The sequence below is a fragment of the Camellia sinensis genome, chromosome 10 (assembly GCF_055761805.1).
Source record: "Camellia sinensis isolate YWXY chromosome 10, ASM5576180v1, whole genome shotgun sequence".
In the NCBI taxonomy this organism is placed as follows: domain Eukaryota; kingdom Viridiplantae; phylum Streptophyta; class Magnoliopsida; order Ericales; family Theaceae; genus Camellia; species Camellia sinensis.
The window spans coordinates 163314542-163333585 of NC_138970.1; the positions used below are offsets into that span (position 1 = coordinate 163314542).

Here is a 19044-nt window from a genome sequence, read left to right on the forward strand (position 1 = left end):
CTTGGTCCCATCTAGTCAACCTTTTGTTCCTCCTCCTTTGGAGTTAGTCACCAAATATCATCATGTTGAAATGGTTAACCGTTACCAAATTCTTGGTAACATTCCTAAACCTAGTTACACATCTGCTTTGGCTACTGATCCTTTTGCTTCATCTAGTCAAGCAGTTACTCCATATCCTCCTAATCCTATTAAATCAGCCCGATCTGATTATGTTAAATCAACCACTATTCATTCAAACTCTAACCACAAACCTTCACAATCCTTCATCATCCCTTCATCAAAAAGTAATTTTTGTTCATTAACAAATATTTAATTTTAAAATTTTTGTAAAATATATTTAATATTATACTCATTTTAAATGTATGATTTCATACTTTTTAATGATGCCAATTTTATAAAAATTAAATTTACATATTAAAAGTTATTTGTAATATAATAAAAAATATAGAATGAATAGTATTTTGGAGGGGATCCTCTATTTTTCATCCTCCCTCCAAATATAGAGGAAAAACTCATCCTCCTTTCAAATAGAGATGGATTTAGAGAATGGGTTGAAGGAGTAAATCCTTCATATTTGAAGTTATGGAGGATGCATTGGAGATACTGAAAGATCATTCTAATCGTTTCTTGCACATGGCTCTCCTCCTGTCTAAAGACTATTATTTTTGTCCCTCCATATTTTCCATGAAGTAACAACAAAAACAACTTACCAAAGGATGTTCGAGAATTGATCAAAATCCCATTGAGTACGGCCTTTTTGAGGGATATGAACATTATGAATTAGATTTAAGTCCATTTGCGTAAGAGGATTGGCCCCACATTTTTGCCCACTACTTACCCCACTTTGTGCAGGCCCATTTATGGAAGCAATTGTAAATGACCTCTATGTTATTGGCCCACTCATAGGATCATTTAATGACACAGCCCTACAAAAGAAGTCCACTCCCAATAATAATAGGAGAAATGTTAGAGGCTATAATTTAAGCCAACAAATTCAATTACATCAGTCATGTGGTAAGAGAGTTGGACGTTATATGATTAAGTGTGACAAATTAAAAGTTGACACGTTACGTTATTGTGAGTGAAATTGGAAATTATTTTAGAGGTTTCAAACAATTTCTATGAAATAATCACTTGCATGTCAATATATACCTGTCGTCTTCTTTATAGCGACCCCGGTCTTTTCCCATTTGACTATTGTGTCCGGACATAGGTTCCGTAGATTCTGTCATTGTATGATGGTTGTTGTTGTCCCTTATTTTCTCATTTGGAATTATAGGATGTGTTGGGCAGGTTTGTTACAGGTTGGTTGGGTTTAGGAATCAAGTGTTGCTGTCCAGAATTTTAGATCTTCGCTCGAGCGAGGAGTTTGTCGCTCGAGCGAGCTGTTGTTTTTGGTTCTTCGCTCGAGCCAGGGTTTGGTAGCTCGAGCGAGAGTTTGCGACTGGTTTGGACTTGTAGCTTTGCATTCTTGGCTCGAGCGAGATTTTCTTCGCTCGAGCGAGATAGCTCGTTCTTCGCTCGAGCAATAGTTCCTTCGCTCGAGCGTGTGTCTTGTTGCAAGACCTGAGGGTTTGAGTTCTTCGCTCGATCGAGCTTTCTTTCGCTCGAGCGAGCTTTTGAGTTGTTGGCTCGAGCAAGGCTTCCTTGGCTCGAGCGTTGTTTCTCTGTGTCTGGTCGCTCGAGCGACCAAGTCTTCGCTCGAGCGAGCCTGTCCAGTATATATTTGCAGCAGCGGGATTTGATCAGTCTTTTTCTTATTCTTTTTGGTTCTAAACCCTAGGTTCGACTTTTCTCTCTCCCTACTCACCTTCTCTCTTAGATTTGATCCGCTTAGGGTGTGTTTCTACCCTAGATCCTTCATTAAAAAGATAGAGTGGGTCGAGGGCTTCCATTTAATCTGAATTGTTGGTAGTTTGGAGCACTTTGGAGTTTGGGCATTCATCTCCATCTTCTCTTTTGGGGTTATTTCTTCGAGGTAGGGATTTCCTACTCCATTTTATAGGTTTTGTTCTAAGTTTTGGTATTTTGATATGTTGGGGATACTTTGGTAAATTTTTGGGAAAAACCATAATTGTACTATTAAATTAATTGGTATAATTAATTCATGGAATTGGGAAATTCATTGATTAAATGGCGTAGTTGGATAATTTGAATCATTTGTTTATTGAATTATTGACATAGTTATTTTCAGTTTAGAAATAACTGTTTTGGGCTATCGGTGGAGGATAGTCGTGATTGTTGTAGACATTGCATGTGGATTAGGAATAACTGAAACTAATCACATTGATTAAGTCATTAATTTTGACAATTGCATTGATACAGAAAATACGTGTATTGATTGAGCATTGCATTTGCATACATTGTTTTTGTGTGGGAGGAGATAGGGGATGTACTCCACGGTTTAGGGGAAGATAGGGGATGGACCTCTAAACCGGATTTTGTTTGGGAGGAGATAGGGGATGGACTCCATTAGCATCACTTTTATGTGTGCTTATCTATATAGAAGTGTTTTATTGATACAGCACTAAAATGTGTATCAATCTGGAAGTATGAAGTGTTTTGATTTGAGCTTGAGTCTCATTTGTTTGTTGATATTGGAAGGATGAGAATATGATATATGTAATTCACTGTTGTAAGTTTGGCCAGGTTCTGAGCCATGTTGTTAAGTTTGGAAAGTAAAACGAGTCGTAGACAATAGTGTCATGAGACTGTAAAATGAAGTAATGGACTATCTTGGTTAACCATCTGTTGAATGCCATTGCTTTATTCATTACTTATATGTGGTTTAGTATATTTCAACTGGGCTGTGGCTCACCCTTTATGGGAACATCATTTTCAGGTTCAGGTGATAAGCAACCTCCCAGGACTTAGTTTGGAAGGATGCGGATTTTGAAGACTTGTCTTTAGTTATTTATTTTAAATAAGATTACATGTAAACATTCAAGCCAAGGGCTTAACTTGTAAATGGGTTAATACTCATTCTTTTGTGTCCAAGTGTTAGCTTGGAAAGATGTAAGCCCTTAGGGCATTTATTTTGATGTTCCATGTAATGACTTTTAATAAAAGTACTCTGATGTATAATTCAAAAGATTCGTTTTCTTTTAATAATGCATGTTAATGTTATGTACATTATGGGTTTAATTTGAGGGCGTTACAACTTGGTATCAGAGCGTACCGGGTTTGAATACTTTGGGTACGTGGGAAGTGATTAGTATCACATTGGGTTCGTCTCGTTTGATAGAGACTTAGTGTAAAGTTATATGTTTATGTGATAACATGTTTATGTGATTATATAGGTATGGAATGTAGTTTCTAGGATGTTGATTGGACCCTTGAGTTTCTAGTAGTCTTGTTGGAAAGGCACTTGATCACTGCTGCTTCCAACCGGAACTATAGTAACGCATTGGGACTATCATTATCCCGGGAATGAAATTCGTAGGTGCTTATGTGACTATGTGCTTACGTGGAATGAATTATTGTTGTCCAATGCATTAGGACGCGAGTGTTTAGTTTCGGCACATTTATTAATGTGCTAATGTCTTTGTTTCCTTTATTAGGATGTCAGGACGAGGACGAGGACGTGGTAGGCGTGGTAGGCCGGGTAGGCAGGAGGTGCCTGTGCCAGAGGAGATTCCGGCAGTTCAGGAGGGAGTTGGCCAGGCCAATGTGGCCGAGCCAGTAGGCCAGCAGGCTATGGGCGCTCTAGCCCGAGTGATAGCAGGGGCATTCAGGGAGTCAGTAGGCATTCTCAGAGCTGAGAATCAAGCTCAGGTTGTTGCTGCAGATGCAGGACCTTCCTTTCTGAAGAGGGAGTTCTTCCGGTCTAATACGGATGAATTTGTGGGTGATCCTAAAGAGCCGCTTAAGGCAGATGAATGGCTCGAACAGACAACGAAGACGTTTGAGATGCTTGGCATCGAAGACGAAGGGTTGAAGGTGACCTTGGCATCTTTCCAGTTGAAGGGGGATGCGGGTCAGTGGTGGAAATTTACTAAGGGTCGTATAGGAGGTACATGGGAGGCTTTTGTGAATGCTTTCCAGGAAAAGTTTTTATCTCCAGCAGTTAGGGAGAAGTTGAGAGATCAGTTCTGCCAGCTTAAGCAGGCGAGTTCTTCAGTGGCCGAGTTTGAGGCTGCATTCACTAGCTTGTCCAGGTTTGCACCTGAGTTGGTGGCGTCTGAGGAACGCCGTTGTATTGAGTTTGAGAAGAAGTTGAGGCGTGGCCTCAAGCTGAGAGTTAGGGGTACTATGATTCGAGATTATGGGCGTATGGTTGATGCAGCAGCCCATATGGAGATCATGAGGCAGGAGGAGGAGGAAGGACAGAAGGGCTCCAAGAGGAGTCAGGATGGTCAGAGTGATGGTAGGAGACAGAAGGGTTTTAATCCCCAGTAGTCTCAGGGTAGCTTTTCTAGATCGACTTTTCCTGTACCGAGTGCTAGTTCGGGGAAAGGCAGTCAGGGAGACATTACCTGCTTTAAATGTGGCCAGCTGGGCCACAAGTCTCCAGTTTGTCCTCAGAGGGGAGGAGTTCAGAGAGCAGCATCATCTTCGGCTCGATCTCAGAGCCAGAGTCAGGGTAGAGGCCAGCCACTCTCGTGTTATCAGTGTGGTCAGCCAGGGCATATGAAGAGGTATTGCCCGCAGTTGGGTGGCACACCTGGTGCATCCGGTATGAGGCCGATTCAGGGACAGCAGCCAGCTCAGTCAGGTCAGGCCTCGAGGGCCAATCAGGGGGCTTCATCGTCCCAGTCAGTACAACAATCTTATGCTCCTAGGGTTGAGCAGGTTGATCAGAGGTCGTCTGGACGAGTGTATGCTGTTACCGCACAGGATCTTGTGCCAGCACCATCAGTTGTGAGAGGTACCTTCTTGTTTTGCAACTCGGTTGCTAATGTTTTGATTGATACGGGTGCATCTCATTCCTTTGTGTCTGCTGCATTTGCATCTGTTTTGGAGTTGGAGTTAGCACAGTTAGCATCTCCTATTTGTGTAGTGTCACCTCTTGGAGGTGAATTGATTTTGAAACAAGGTGTTAGGGGTTGTGATATAGAGGTTGATTACCATAGAATCCCATTTTCCTTTGTCGTTATGCCTATGAGGGGTTTCGATGTTATTTTGGGTATGGACTGGTTATCGTCATACCGGGCAGTTATTGATTGCTACCGCCAGAGGGTCACTTGTTGTACTGTGAGTGGAGAGTATTTTCATTTTCTGGGGGACCGGGTTGGTGATGTGTTGCCACCGGGGTACATTCCGCGAGGACAGAGTGAGCTTAGTAGTCTACTTGCTAACTTTTTGATTAGTGAGGATGATGAGACTCAGATTGTGTTGCCAAGGGTGGTTTGTGAGTACTCGGACGTCTTTCCCGAGGATCTTGTTGGTTTGCCACCACATCGGGAGATTGAATTCTCTATTGATCTAGTGCCCGGCACGGCGTCGATCTCTATGGCACCTTATCGTTTTGCCCCAGCCGAGTTAGTTGAGTTGAAGATTCAGCTCCAGGAGTTGCTAGATAAGGGCTTTATACGTCCTAGTGTTTCGCCGTGGGGAGCACTGGCCCTCTTTGTTAAAAAGAAAGGAGGCGCTTTGAGACTTTGTATAGATTACCGGAAGTTGAATCGGGCTACGGTTAAGAATAAGTACCCTACGTCTCGTATAGATGATTTGTTTGACCAGTTGAAGGGTTCCCGTTGTTTCTCTAAGATAGACTTGAGATCGGGTTACCACCAGTTGAGGGTCAGGGAGGAGGATATTCCGAAGACGGCATTCCGTACACGGTATGGCCACTATGAGTTTCTGGTGATGCCATTTGGGCTCACCAATGCACCGGCAGTCTTTATGGACTTGATGAACCGGATCTTCCGGGAATTTTTGGATCGGTTTGTAGTCGTTTTTGTGGACGACATCCTTATCTATTCGCCTTCAGAGAAGGAGCACGAGGCACACTTGAGGGTGGTGCTTGAGTTACTTAGAGCCCATAGGCTGTATGCCAAGTTTGGGAAGTGTGAATTCTGGCTGAGGGAAGTCAAATTTTTAGGACATGTGGTATCAGGGGAAGGTGTGTCTGTTGATACATCCAAGGTTGAGGCAGTGCAGGATTGGGCACAGCCTAAGAGTGTGTTTGAGATCCGCAGTTTTCTGGGATTAGCTGGGTATTACCGTCGGTTTGTGAAAGATTTCTCCAGATTAGCTTCGCCTTTGACTAGGTTGGCTCGGAAGGGAGTCAAATTTGTATGGAGTGAGACTTGTGAAAAGTCGTTCCAGGAGTTGAAAGTTAGACTGACCACCGCTCCGGTCTTGATTATTCCAGAGAGAGGGTTGGGTTATGCAGTCTATTGTGACGCCTCACGAGAGGGTCTGGGTTGTGTGTTAATGCAAGAAGGGAAAGTAGTTGCCTATGGCTCACGTCAGTTGAAAATTCACGAGCAGAATTACCCTACGCATGATCTAGAGTTAGCAGCTGTGATATTTGCCTTGAAGATTTGGAGGCATTATCTTTATGGTGAGAGATTTGAGGTATTCTCGGATCATAAGAGTCTGAAATATTTGTTTACACAGAAAGACTTGAACTTGAGGCAGAGGCGGTGGATGGAATTTATAGAGGATTATGATTTTGAGTTGCATTATCATCCGGGAAAGGCCAATGTGGTGGCCGATGCCCTTAGCAGGAAACCTATTGGTGATATAGCTGGTATAGCCATCCGAGAATGGGAGATGTTGGGTGCACTTGGGGAGTTTGACTTACTTCTGGGCGAATCCGTTGAGGCTGCGGCCTTATTTTCTGTTGTTGCACAGCCCACACTTGTGACTCGAGTGTTAGAGGCTCAGAGAGGTGACCTTGAGGTAGAATCTCTCCGTGAGAAGATTTCCGGTGGGAAGGTAGAGAAGGGTTTGACGGTGTATTCCGACCAGAGTGTGAGATACCGAGACCGTCTGTTTGTGCCGGAGTCTTGCCGAGAGGAGGTACTCCGAGAGTTCCATCATTCACGCCTTGCGGTGCATCCGGGAGGCACTAAGATGTATCAGGATTTGGGTCGCCAGTTTTGGTGGCGGGGCATGAAGAGAGATGTGGCAGCTTTTGTATCTAAGTGCCTTACTTGCCAGCAAGTGAAGGCCGAACATCAGAGGCCAGCAGGTTTGTTGCAATCCTTGCCTATTGCCGAGTGGAAGTGGGAGCACGTCACTATGGACTTCGTTGTGGGTCTTCCGAGGACTCAGCGGGGTAGTGATGCTATTTGGGTGGTTGTAGACCGGTTGACTAAGTCGGCGCACTTCATTCCTATGCGCGTGAGAGATTCGATAGATCATCTTGCCGACTTGTACATTCGGGACATAGTGAGGTTACACGGGGTTCCAGTGACGATCGTCTCAGATAGAGATCCTCGTTTTACTGCCAGGTTGTGGCAGAGTTTGCAGAGTGCCTTAGGCACTAAGTTGACCTTTAGCACGGCTTATCATCCTCAGACTGACGGACAGTCCGAGCGTACTATTCAGATCCTTGAGGATATGCTTCGGGGTTGTGTTCTAGACTTTAGTGGGTCGTGGGAGAGGCACTTGCTGTTGGTGGAGTTTGCCTACAACAACAGCTTCCAGTCTAGTATCGGTATGGCACCATTTGAGGCCTTGTATGGCCGACCGTGTAGATCTCCTGTGTGTTGGGCCGAGGTGGGTGATGCACCTCTGTTGGGTCCAGAGTTGGTAAGGGAAACGACGGAGAAAGTTGAGCTTATCCGTAAGAGGCTTGTTACAGCACAGAGTCGTCAGAAATCGTATGCCGACCGTAGGAGGAGAGCTTTGGTGTTTGAGGTGAGTGATCATGTCTTTCTGAAGATATCACCTAGACGAGGTTTGATGAGGTTTGGGAAGAGTGGGAAGTTGTCCCCTCGGTTTATTGGTCCGTTTGAGATCCTTGAGAGGATTGGCGAGGCTGCTTATCGTTTAGCCTTGCCGCCGCAGTTGTCCGGAGTACATGACGTGTTTCATGTGAGTATGCTTCGGAAGTATGAGCCGGATCCATCACATGTGTTGGATTGGACCGATTTAGTGGTTGATGATGATGTCTCATATGAGGAGAGACCGGTTCAGGTATTGGATAGGCGGGATCAAGTTTTGCGAGGCAAGACCATCCCTTTGGTAAAAGTTTTGTGGAAACATCACGGAGTGGAGGAAGCTACATGGGAACGTGAATTAGAAGTCCGCGAAAAATACCCGGACATGTTTGATTTGTAATCTTGTATGTAAATTTTGTAATATTGTTGAACTTAAGAGCCTTACATATGTCTTAAGTTGTAAAACATTGAGTATGTTTTGGTAAATGGATGTATCTTGAAACTTGCTTCATTATAGAAGTTTAGTGTAATATTGCATATGTTGATTACATTGTGGAATGGGTTATATATATCATGCGATTGAATATGATATGAGAATTGTCAACATTGAAAGAAAGAAAGCATAATAATGATACAGGCTGAAATACATGTTATTTTGTATATTGTGTGATGCCTCTTGATAAAGAGATGAAATGACCAGTTTTGGGTCAAGATGTTTACTAATGAACTGTCTTATAAAAAAAAAAACTGTTTTCAAAAAAATTTATGCTTAATTTCGGGGACGAAATTCTTTGAAGGGGGGGAGGTTATAGCGACCCCGGTCTTTTCCCATTTGACTATTGTGTCCGGACATAGGTTCCGTAGATTCTGTCATTGTATGATGGTTGTTGTTGTCCCTTATTTTCTCATTTGGAATTATAGGATGTGTTGGGCAGGTTTGTTACAGGTTGGTTGGGTTTAGGAATCAAGTGTTGCTGTCCAGAATTTTAGATCTTCGCTCGAGCGAGGAGTTTGTCGCTCGAGCGAGCTGTTGTTTTTGGTTCTTCGCTCGAGCCAGGGTTTGGTAGCTCGAGCGAGAGTTTGCGACTGGTTTGGACCTGTAGCTTTGCATTCTTGGCTCGAGCGAGATTTTCTTCGCTCGAGCGAGATAGCTCGTTCTTCGCTCGAGCAATAGTTCCTTCGCTCGAGCGTGTGTCTTGTTGCAAGACCTGAGGGTTTGAGTTCTTCGCTCGATCGAGCTTTCTTTCGCTCGAGCGAGCTTTTGAGTTGTTGGCTCGAGCAAGGCTTCCTTGGCTCGAGCGTTGTTTCTCTGTGTCTGGTCGCTCGAGCGACCAAGTCTTCGCTCGAGCGAGCCTGTCCAGTATATATTTGCAGCAGCGGGATTTGATCAGTCTTTTTCTTATTCTTTTTGGTTCTAAACCCTAGGTTCGACTTTTCTCTCTCCCTACTCACCTTCTCTCTTAGATTTGATCCACTTAGGGTGTGTTTCTACCCTAGATCCTTCATTAAAAAGATAGAGTGGGTCGAGGGCTTCCATTTAATCTGAATTGTTGGTAGTTTGGAGCACTTTGGAGTTTGGGCATTCATCTCCATCTTCTCTTTTGGGGTTATTTCTTCGAGGTAGGGATTTCCTACTCCATTTTATAGGTTTTGTTCTAAGTTTTGGTATTTTGATATGTTGGGGATACTTTGGTAAATTTTTGGGAAAAACCATAATTGTACTATTAAATTAATTGGTATAATTAATTCATGGAATTGGGAAATTCATTGATTAAATGGCGTAGTTGGATAATTTGAATAATTTGTTTATTGAATTATTGACATAGTTATTTTCAGTTTAGAAATAACTGTTTTGGGCTATCGGTGGAGGATAGTCGTGATTGTTGTAGACATTGCATGTGGATTAGGAATAACTGAAACTAATCACATTGATTAAGTCATTAATTTTGACAATTGCATTGATACAGAAAATACGTGTATTGATTGAGCATTGCATTTGCATACATTATTTTTGTGTGGGAGGAGATAGGGGATGTACTCCACGGTTTAGGGGAAGATAGGGGATGGACCTCTAAACCGGATTTTGTTTGGGAGGAGATAGGGGATGGACTCCATTAGCATCACTTTTATGTGTGCTTATCTATATAGAAGTGTTTTATTGATACAGCACTAAAATGTGTATCAATCTGGAAGTATGAAGTGTTTTGATTTGAGCTTGAGTCTCATTTGTTTGTTGATATTGGAAGGATGAGAATATGATATATGTAATTCACTGTTGTAAGTTTGGCCAGGTTCTGAGCCATGTTGTTAAGTTTGGAAAGTAAAACGAGTCGTAGACAATAGTGTCATGAGACTGTAAAATGAAGTAATGGACTATCTTGGTTAACCATCTGTTGAATGCCATTGCTTTATTCATTACTTATATGTGGTTTAGTATATTTCAACTGGGCTGTGGCTCACCCTTTATGGGAACATCATTTTCAGGTTCAGGTGATAAGCAACCTCCCAGGACTTAGTTTGGAAGGATGCGGATTTTGAAGACTTGTCTTTAGTTATTTATTTTAAATAAAATTACATGTAAACATTCAAGCCAAGGGCTTAACTTGTAAATGGGTTAATACTCATTCTTTTGTGTCCAAGTGTTAGCTTGGAAAGATGTAAGCCCTTAGGGCATTTATTTTGATGTTCCATGTAATGACTTTTAATAAAAGTACTCTGATGTATAATTCAAAAGATTCGTTTTCTTTTAATAATGCATGTTAATGTTATGTACATTATGGGTTTAATTTGAGGGCGTTACATTCTTCTTCTTCTTCTTTTAATATAAATATTGATATTTGATTTAGATTTAATCAAATTAGCTCATAATCACCGCCATTAATGATTAGATCTCATAACAATGAAGACTTCTATATTATTTCATTTACTTCTATGGTTTCCTTTTTGTTTTCAACTTTGTCTTCTTATGACATTTTTTTTTTTTTTTTATAAAAAAATACAAAATTTTACATATTACACATTTGACAAGAAGTTAAGACAACTAGAGTTAATATATCGGTTGTCATCATAAATAAATAAATAATTATTATCATTATTTATTATTTATAATTGTAGAACATGTAGCATTGTCTTGCTTACTTGGAGGTTATAAGAAGTTATGAAAGGAGTAGAAAAAAAACAGCATTAAACACGTGAAAAACATGATGGAGAATGTGGAGAAAATGGAACATAAATTGGAGGAGTTGGAAGTAGGGGTGATAAACGAACGAAACAGCTTGAGCTTGAGTCGCGTTTGGCTTGTTAAAAGTTCGTTCGAACTTAGTTCATTAAATAAACAAACAAAGTTTGAATACATTTTAGAGCCTTTTAAGGTTTTCAAACAAAGGTTGAATAGTCACTTGCTCATTCGATTTGGTTCAATAAGCCTAAAATTATATAAAATATCAAACTACTTGATTTCGGCTTGATAAAAACTCGTTTGTGATCGGTTCAAAAGTTTAACAAATCAAGTTTAAACAAATTTGAAACTTGTTAAAGTAATCAAATCAAATTTAAACAGTTAATTGTTTGACTTGTTCGATTTATTTATCACCCTTAGTTGGAAGCCATGAAGATGAGAGGATACGATAGTTAATAGGTAACTGTTTCTTACACTTCCCCCCCCCCCCCTACAAATAACCATTTCTTGTCATTTCTTTTGTTAGAAATATAGATAACTCTATTTGGTTTAATTTTAGAATCATAATTTGAGTATGGATTTGTATTTTAAAAGATAAGGTTTTGAAATGAGTTTTAAAAAGAGAAAAAATTGTTTGGTTATTAGTTTTGAGTTTTGAGTTGGATTTTGAAATTATTTTGGATTTATTTTTTTTAAATATTTAAAAAAATTACTTTATTTTTTTAGGGTAAACATATTTTATTGTAAATATTTATTTATTTATTTTAATGTGTGTTGTATTTACTACATTTAACAGTGATAGAGACCCCTACAAAATACAATTTTCACAACCCCCAAAATGATTTAGGCCATTCATGTCACTTTCAAAGATAGAAAAAAAAAAAAAAAAATTCAAACACATCCATGGTCAATACATTAATATGAGTCGTGGGGGTTCTCCTTTGTGGGGGTCCCAAACATTTTTCATACTACATTTGTGCTCTATTTTTTAAAAAAAATATTTTAATTATTTTTAACTTTAAATATGTAATTTTTATTTTCATACTTTCTTATTATTTTTATTTTAAATATTTTATTTTATTTTTAAAATATCTTTTTAACATCTTTTATTTTTTTAATATTGTAAATATATTTTTTTATTTTTTTAAATATTTAATTTTTTAAATGTTTTCAAATTTTAAAAAAATTTGGATTGCCCATATAAATATATATCTAAATTATAACAAATTATTTGGCCAATACTTAAAAAAATAACAGAATATTTTTTTTGAAAAAAAAAATAAAAAAATATTTTCTGAAAAAAATATTTTTTCAAAAAAATAATATTAAAGAACAAAATAAAAAAAATATTTTTTTTGATTTTTTTTTAAAAATAGAATTTTGAAAAAAGTTTAGTTATGAATTTTAAAAAGAATTTTTGAAAAGAGTTTTGAATTCAGTGTTTAATTATGAGTTTTAAATTTTTTTGATTGGAATCACGATTCTAAAACTTAACCAAACACTATCTTAGTTTTATTTTTTGCATTTCTTTTTCAAGTATAGGAGTAAAAGTAAATTAATAATTGCTTTGTTTGTTCACTCAATCTTCTTCTTCATCTCTTTATCTTTCAATTTTCATTTCCTTATATTTGGTAATTTTGGAAGTCCTTTTCATTAAAGATAAAAGAATCTTGCACATTTACTTGATAATTGATTTAAATTTAATCTATGAGAATTTTTCAATCTTTACTAATACGCTTACATTTATAAAATTCGTTTCATTAATTTAAGTTATTTTGATTAATTTTGATTAAAGAATCATTAATTTAAGTTATTTTGATTTTCTTCAATTGATTTTTATATCTTTCGTCTTGACTATCTCCTTGATTATTGTGCCTCTCAAATGTCAAAGATACAAGAGCATGCCATGAGGGTTCAAAGTTGAGCATGCCAACTTTGAGATGCTAAATGAGGCTATTTGTCTCAATCTTTTGGTGGGAAAATTTAGCTAAAGACCATCCTTCACATGTGTGATCTTTTTGTGGATTTTGTTAGATCCTCATTGATGGCATGTATGAGCAAAACTCCAACAACATTTCGAGGCTCAAGGATGTCAAGATATGAAGATTATGATTTGTATAGATGATCTTGTTGACAAATTTTGGTGGACAAGCATGGGAGGTTGTTGACATTTTCCAGCCAAAAAGAATCGCTTAGGGTGGTTGTTTGCCGAAGCTTTTTGATGACAAAACATTGATGAAGAAATAAAGAATCACATGTGCAAAGATTGTGAATCTTCTTTGTCAATTTGTGATGGACAAACATGTGAGCATGGTGGACTTTTCTAGCCCAAAAGAATGCTATTTGTCGGGAGTTTAAACTGTCAAAAGCATGTGCGAGAACATGCCTCAAAACCTGGAGCAGAAGTCTACAAAAGCTGTTGGAGCATGCCAAGGACGAACCCGCGACCCTATACGTAGCGCCCGCGATGGGCACAATCGCACCCGCTATTGTGGTATGTCAGAAAGTCTAGCTCTCAGTATTTTCTCAGCAACCCCCAAAGGCACCTTGCTCCTACGACTAGTGAATCACGCCCATGACCAACCCGCGAACTTGCCTTGCCTCAGGTCTATTTAAAGGACCCTTTACTCATTTGTTGAGGCACCTCTCCAAGAACATTTTGGTATCTCTCCCAACTTATTTTCTAATTCTCTAGAGTTCAACTATTTCCTATCTTGAGAGAGTACATCTTGAGAGAGATCATTTTTGCAAGAGAAAAAATATTTTGAGAGAGTTTGTTTCAGGAGTGAACTTGTAGTGACTTGTATATGTAATACTCACTGCTGGAAATCGGGTTTTTAGTGGCATTTTAAAAACGCCGCTATATCTATCAAAAATGCCGCTAATTCATTTTGTGGCGTTTAGTACCAAACGTCGAAGCTGCGGCCGTCGCTGTAGCTTTGCGACGTTTTAAAAACGTCGTGATATTAGTATAGGAGGCGTTTTAAAAAACGCCGCCAAATCTCCCACTATACACACGCTGACGTCACCGATGATATTTAGCGACGCTTTGAAACGCCGTCGTATCTGTTTAAAAAATATGGCCGTTAGTATTGAGAGTTTAGGAGGCGTTTCTAGAAACGCCGTCTTATCTTCTTCTTTTTTTTTTTTTTTTTTTTTTTTTTTTTTTTTTTTGAGATTGTGCTAGTTTTATTTGATTAAATTAAAAAGAATACCTGTAAGAAAATATTGAATTTGATTTCTCATTCAATTAATAAAAAAATAACTATAATAAAACTAACATACAAAATATTAACTCCCATTCAAATACCTATAATAAAACAAACAGATAAAATAATAACTCCCATTCAAATAACAAATGAAGCATTAATTCAGTTTCATATGTGCAATAGCAACAACGAATCGATAGAGCGACCATAGCTCATTCGTTGTAAGCTACCTTATTACTAACCTATTAACATACAAATAAAATAAAATACATAAAAAAAAGTTCGTGATACCAATACAAGATTTTGATACAACTGGCATACAGAAGCCAATGCAATGCTCTACCTCTTTAGCCTGTTGTTTCTCCCAGTCCTCTTTAGACAGAATATTTCAATAGTTATCCAAATACAATGGTAAAAGGGTTTTTTTTTCTCCAAATACAAGAAGACTCTACAAATATACATTATGACATAGACTGAATGTATACGAATGGTATGTTAAACTTTGCAAAGCCAATCTTGAATAGCAAGTCTCAGTGCATGGTTGGGAGTGAGATGCAAGTGATCCAGTCTCAAATTGGTCATCGGGGAAGTTTCTCGGCCATTTTCCAACCATCCACGCAGAGCATCTCCTTCGTAGGTGAATCCATTGGCTGCCACCTAAGGATCGTGCATTATCTCTTGAAAGCAAAACCACCAATAATCCGAGTCAGGTACGGTTCTGCAAAAGATTTTCACAAAAATTCACTAGATTAAATAAATCATCTTGCTCGAGAAAAACCACAAGAATGAAATAAAATTCTGTTCTCTGTCCAAATAGGACTGGGATTAAATTCATCCATGAATAAGCCAAACAGATGTTACAAAGTAGATACACTATAATTTATTGAAACATATTGGGGATGATTCTCTCAACAAACCACAACCCTAAAAACAGTTAACAGTTATTCATAGTACATAAACTTATTATTATTTTTTGGATGATACGCACCGTGAGAATTTACAGAGACGAAGTCAAATGAGTGAGATCAATGACGCCAGAAAGCACTGCCTTGTTCTGTTCTTTTACCTTTACCTGATATACAACCCTGCGCAGTTTTTAATTTTATCAAAGTTCTCTTCACATGAACACAAACAAAAAACCACAACTCAGGAAGAGAAAAATTGAGCCCAGATAAAAGAAAAAAGAAACAGAAAGATCTACCTCAAGCCTTCAAGCCACATCTCCATGATCAAGGTTTCACCAGGGTAGACATGTAAAAGAAATCGTCCCGATATGTTTTTGATCATGTTTGGGTCTCCCCTGCAGATACACTTGATGATAGCCCTGACCACAAAGCCCATTGTGCACAACCCATGCTGTATCGGGCGAGAAAATCTTTGGAAAAATGATAAAACAAAATAGAGCAAACTATGAGGGCAGATGCATGACCAATATAATAAAAACAAGTATAAATATATACTATTTTAAATAACCGAACCATTTAAAAGGAATACATCCATCCCTGATTCCCCCCACTTATTATCCATCACAGAAAACTATCAGTAGTAATTTCACAATTTAAAAAGAAAAAAACAAGCCATCTCATGAAATTCTATAGATGATCATCAGTGTGCAATATATATTAATTCCTTGAAAATGCAAGGGAAAATAAAAACAGATTTATGAGATGTAATTTCATACTCCCAGGAACTCAAAATATAAACAGGGGGAAAAAAATAAAATGAAAAAAAAGCAGTTTGCACTTCACTTTTTGCAAACCATGTACTCCGTGCATGTACCTTTTGTCTATTCAACTGTTTTCTGGAAAACGGCAGTCTATAATGTAGCAAATGAAAAGGGACTCGAGTTAACTGTTGTTATATGGTCCTGGAGCAACAGTGTGAGAGAAGGTAATCTGATTAAATGTCTTCAAAGGAAAAGAGATGTAATCACTGTTGCTAAAGGAAATGACCCACACTACACAATCCAAGACCTATTTTCCCTTGCCAATGTAATTTTTATTCCTTCTCTCTTTGTTTTATTTTCCAGTCATAGGCAAGAGTTGAATGTGAGCTCCATCGCCCCCCCCTTTGTACAAAGCATATGCAGTTTTTTGGGGTGAATAAGCTCTAAAGAAGTTAAAACAGCCAAGCATGCATCAATAATCATTGATTATTTATTATGTTGGCTGAAAAAGCATAAACTTGCCAATGGGAAATGAAGCTTAGTCCCAGGTAAAATTAATATCTCCAAAAATGCAGTTGGCTTGATCCATGAATCTAGGAGTCAATAGCAGCATATCTAATAGAGAGTAAAAAAAAAATAAAAAAAACATGGCAAGAGAATGCAGTTTTGAATTATTTGGTGCACTAACCCTGCAATTTCTGCAACCTTAGGATCTGAATGCAATGGATTATAATCACCGAATAGCCTATACAGCAATGCCTGCATAACAGCAATGAAGGTTGAGAATCGTGTCTCACATAAACAACAATGCACACTGAGAGAGAGAGAGAGAGGTTCAGAATCCTTCGAAGACTAATATACCAAACAGAAATACACAGAGCACACCTTCCATCTCAAAATGATGTTTTCGAAACTTGGGCAACGGAGGGTCTCTCCTGGCATTAGTCTACAAATCCCGAAATCACATAGCTTGCAGTTGAGATTGGAATCAAGAAGGATGTTGTCCGACTTTAGGTCGCCGTGTACAATCTTTTCAGGTTTGAACGAGTGCAGGAACAAAAGGGCACTTGAAATTTCAGCAATGATTCGTACTCGAACTTTTTAGACAGAATATTTCAAAACCAGACAATGCAATAGTTATCTAAAGTGTACGGTTATGTCACAGAACCTACAGTGCTAAAGGAGAAAGGATAGATAACAAAAGGATAGATCCGTTTCCCAGACTCAGAGATTAGCACATTGTAAGGTACGTTGTTATCTTGAAGGCAAATGCAGGAATCCGAGACAACATTGGACAAATCTTCCAGAGTATTTCCACCCTCAAAAACAAGACCTCTGACTGGATAATTTAACAGCTCAGAGATTTTCACCCCACCATTCAAAGTAGTTATCTCCCTAATCGGAGCTTTCTCAATTGGAAAGGGCACAGCCAAGTAATAAGCCTGTAGCCATAAAAATCATAGAACTTTCTTTCCTTTACCAACAGAAAAACTAACTAATTATCTATACTATCTATGCTATTATATAAAGTGCACGTGTCAGTTGGTGTGAATGCTTCCTCACACTTTTTTCGTTTTCCAGAAATGCCCACAACTGCCAATGAGTTTGAACACTGCCATGTGAAGAATCAAACTGACTGAAATATTTCGATTTCCACAAACATGAACGGTTTTACAGACCTTTGCACAACATTGCGTGTGCACCTGCTGCTAGTAAGAGATATGATGACAGAATTGTTATAATCAATTTGAGGGATACGAAAAAGGGGATATTATATGAACCTGGAAATGAAGGTGGTTGATTGTAGCAAATGCACCCAAGCTGTTGTAACCCAATCTGAAGTACGGGTTTCCAGCTTCTGCTGCCATGTAAAGAGCAAGCAAGAAACTCACCCTGTCGATCCTCTGAGGCAGGCATTCAAGAATCCAAGGGATCAAAAGTACATGACCATACTCAATAGGACTAACCTGTTGACGCATAATTAAAATAAACCAGCTTAGCTAAAACTTCTTCTATACACAATCTTAACATGAAGAGCAAGTAAAGCAGGCATACATTGATGGCCACGACACTTGGAGAATTCTCAACATCGATGGGTGCATTTGGGAAGAACTGGGTTTCATTGTCTTCATCACTTGCTTCAAACTGGAAAAGCACCTCTTCCTGTCCAACTTTAGTGAAGTTGAATTTGTTCCCATCAAAGGGCTGCAGGACCTTATCAACACGAAACTCAGTTGGCCTCTTCTTAAGGTGTCTGCCCTCATTCAGCTGTGCAATGAATCCATACTCTCCCGGGATTACCTGAAAAATTATCATCTATTCTATTATATAAAACACAACTCAGAAAAGTTTTGAAGGATTGTTACACTTTCTTTCTTTTTTTTTTCTTTCTTTCTTTTCAAAAATGTCCATGTTGTTAACTAATCCAGTAAATAACTGTCAATACTTTTCAAATTCAACCCATATTTCCCATTCATCAAATCACCAAAAAAATTAGATCTAAAATTGAAAGCCCATTGCGTATGCACGCATAGCTAGTAATCATACAAGTCCAGATGAACCATATTGAGCAAAGTACTCAACTAAGCAGAATTTAGACTGACAAATTTAGCTATAAACTATCAAAATGAAGAGAAAGAAAATGGCAAAGACCTTGGTTTCGCAAGCGGTGACATCATAGCGAAAGAGCCCTCTCTGCATACGATCCTCCCACTACCATCAAATGGTAACGATATCAGCTGATTATGATGATTGGTAAATACAAAATTTGAAGCTAAAACTTTCACAATTTACCTCCCCAAGAAGAAGAGAATCCAAGAAAGCAATGGAAGGCTCTATGTAGTCGTGAGCAATTAGACCCTTTTCACCGACAATCTTGTTCACCCTCTTGAAAGCATACAGAGGTAGCTTTGCTCCTAATTGCATGAACATTATGACCAATTTACCTGAATTTGCACTTTCTTAACTGCCTCTGTAAGCAACTGACACCCCACAATATCCTGCACAAGCCAGAGAAAGTTCTCACCAGCGATTTTATTTTTCTAGGAATAGCAATTACATCAGTCAACATTTCAACATTTGAGTATAAGGAATAGTTTAATCAGTTTATGCCTAAGTAGCGAAGCAAAGTTGATAACAAAATCTATGCAACGACTC

The 19044-nt window shown here is 38.6% G+C and overlaps 2 protein-coding genes across 2 annotated transcripts; both read right to left on the reverse strand.

The window, feature by feature from the left end:
• Positions 1-15044: 15044 nt before the first annotated feature.
• LOC145801412 (enoyl-CoA hydratase 2, peroxisomal-like) lies at positions 15045-16912 on the reverse strand. Its single transcript, XM_082892752.1, has 4 exons — positions 16774-16912; positions 16577-16647; positions 15424-15597; positions 15045-15307 (listed from the first exon to the last, which is right to left on the reverse strand). Exons 1-4 carry the CDS (start codon positions 16828-16830, stop codon positions 15220-15222), a joined length of 390 nt encoding a protein of 129 aa, XP_082748878.1. The 5' UTR covers positions 16831-16912; the 3' UTR covers positions 15045-15219.
• Positions 16913-17018: 106 nt separating this feature from the next.
• On the reverse strand, positions 17019-18828 carry LOC145801413 (GDP-L-galactose phosphorylase 1-like). The gene is made up of 5 exons (XM_082892753.1): positions 18682-18828; positions 18541-18600; positions 17944-18189; positions 17670-17855; positions 17019-17330 (listed from the first exon to the last, which is right to left on the reverse strand). Exons 1-5 carry the CDS (start codon positions 18817-18819, stop codon positions 17043-17045), a joined length of 918 nt encoding a protein of 305 aa, XP_082748879.1. The 5' UTR covers positions 18820-18828; the 3' UTR covers positions 17019-17042.
• Between the last annotated feature and the right edge of the window lie 216 nt (positions 18829-19044).

Excerpts from the sequence above, each read along its gene's own strand:
- LOC145801412 (XM_082892752.1), bottom strand. The coding sequence starts at position 16,830 with ATGCCAGGAGAGACCCTCCGTTGCCCAAGTTTCGAAAACATCATTTTG. Across the intron at positions 16,648-16,773 it reads ACATCATTTTGAGATGGAAG|GCATTGCTGTATAGGCTATT; the intron begins GTGTGCTCTGTG and ends GCTGTTATGCAG. Across the intron at positions 15,308-15,423 it reads ATGTGGCTTGAAGGCTTGAG|GGTTGTATATCAGGTAAAGG; the intron begins GTAGATCTTTCT and ends AAAACTGCGCAG.
- LOC145801413 (XM_082892753.1), bottom strand. The coding sequence starts at position 18,819 with ATGTTCATGCAATTAGGAGCAAAGCTACCTCTGTATGCTTTCAAGAGG. Across the intron at positions 17,856-17,943 it reads CAAGTGTCGTGGCCATCAAT|GTTAGTCCTATTGAGTATGG; the intron begins GTATGCCTGCTT and ends ATGCGTCAACAG. Across the intron at positions 17,331-17,669 it reads TCAACCACCTTCATTTCCAG|GCTTATTACTTGGCTGTGCC; the intron begins GTTCATATAATA and ends TTATGGCTACAG.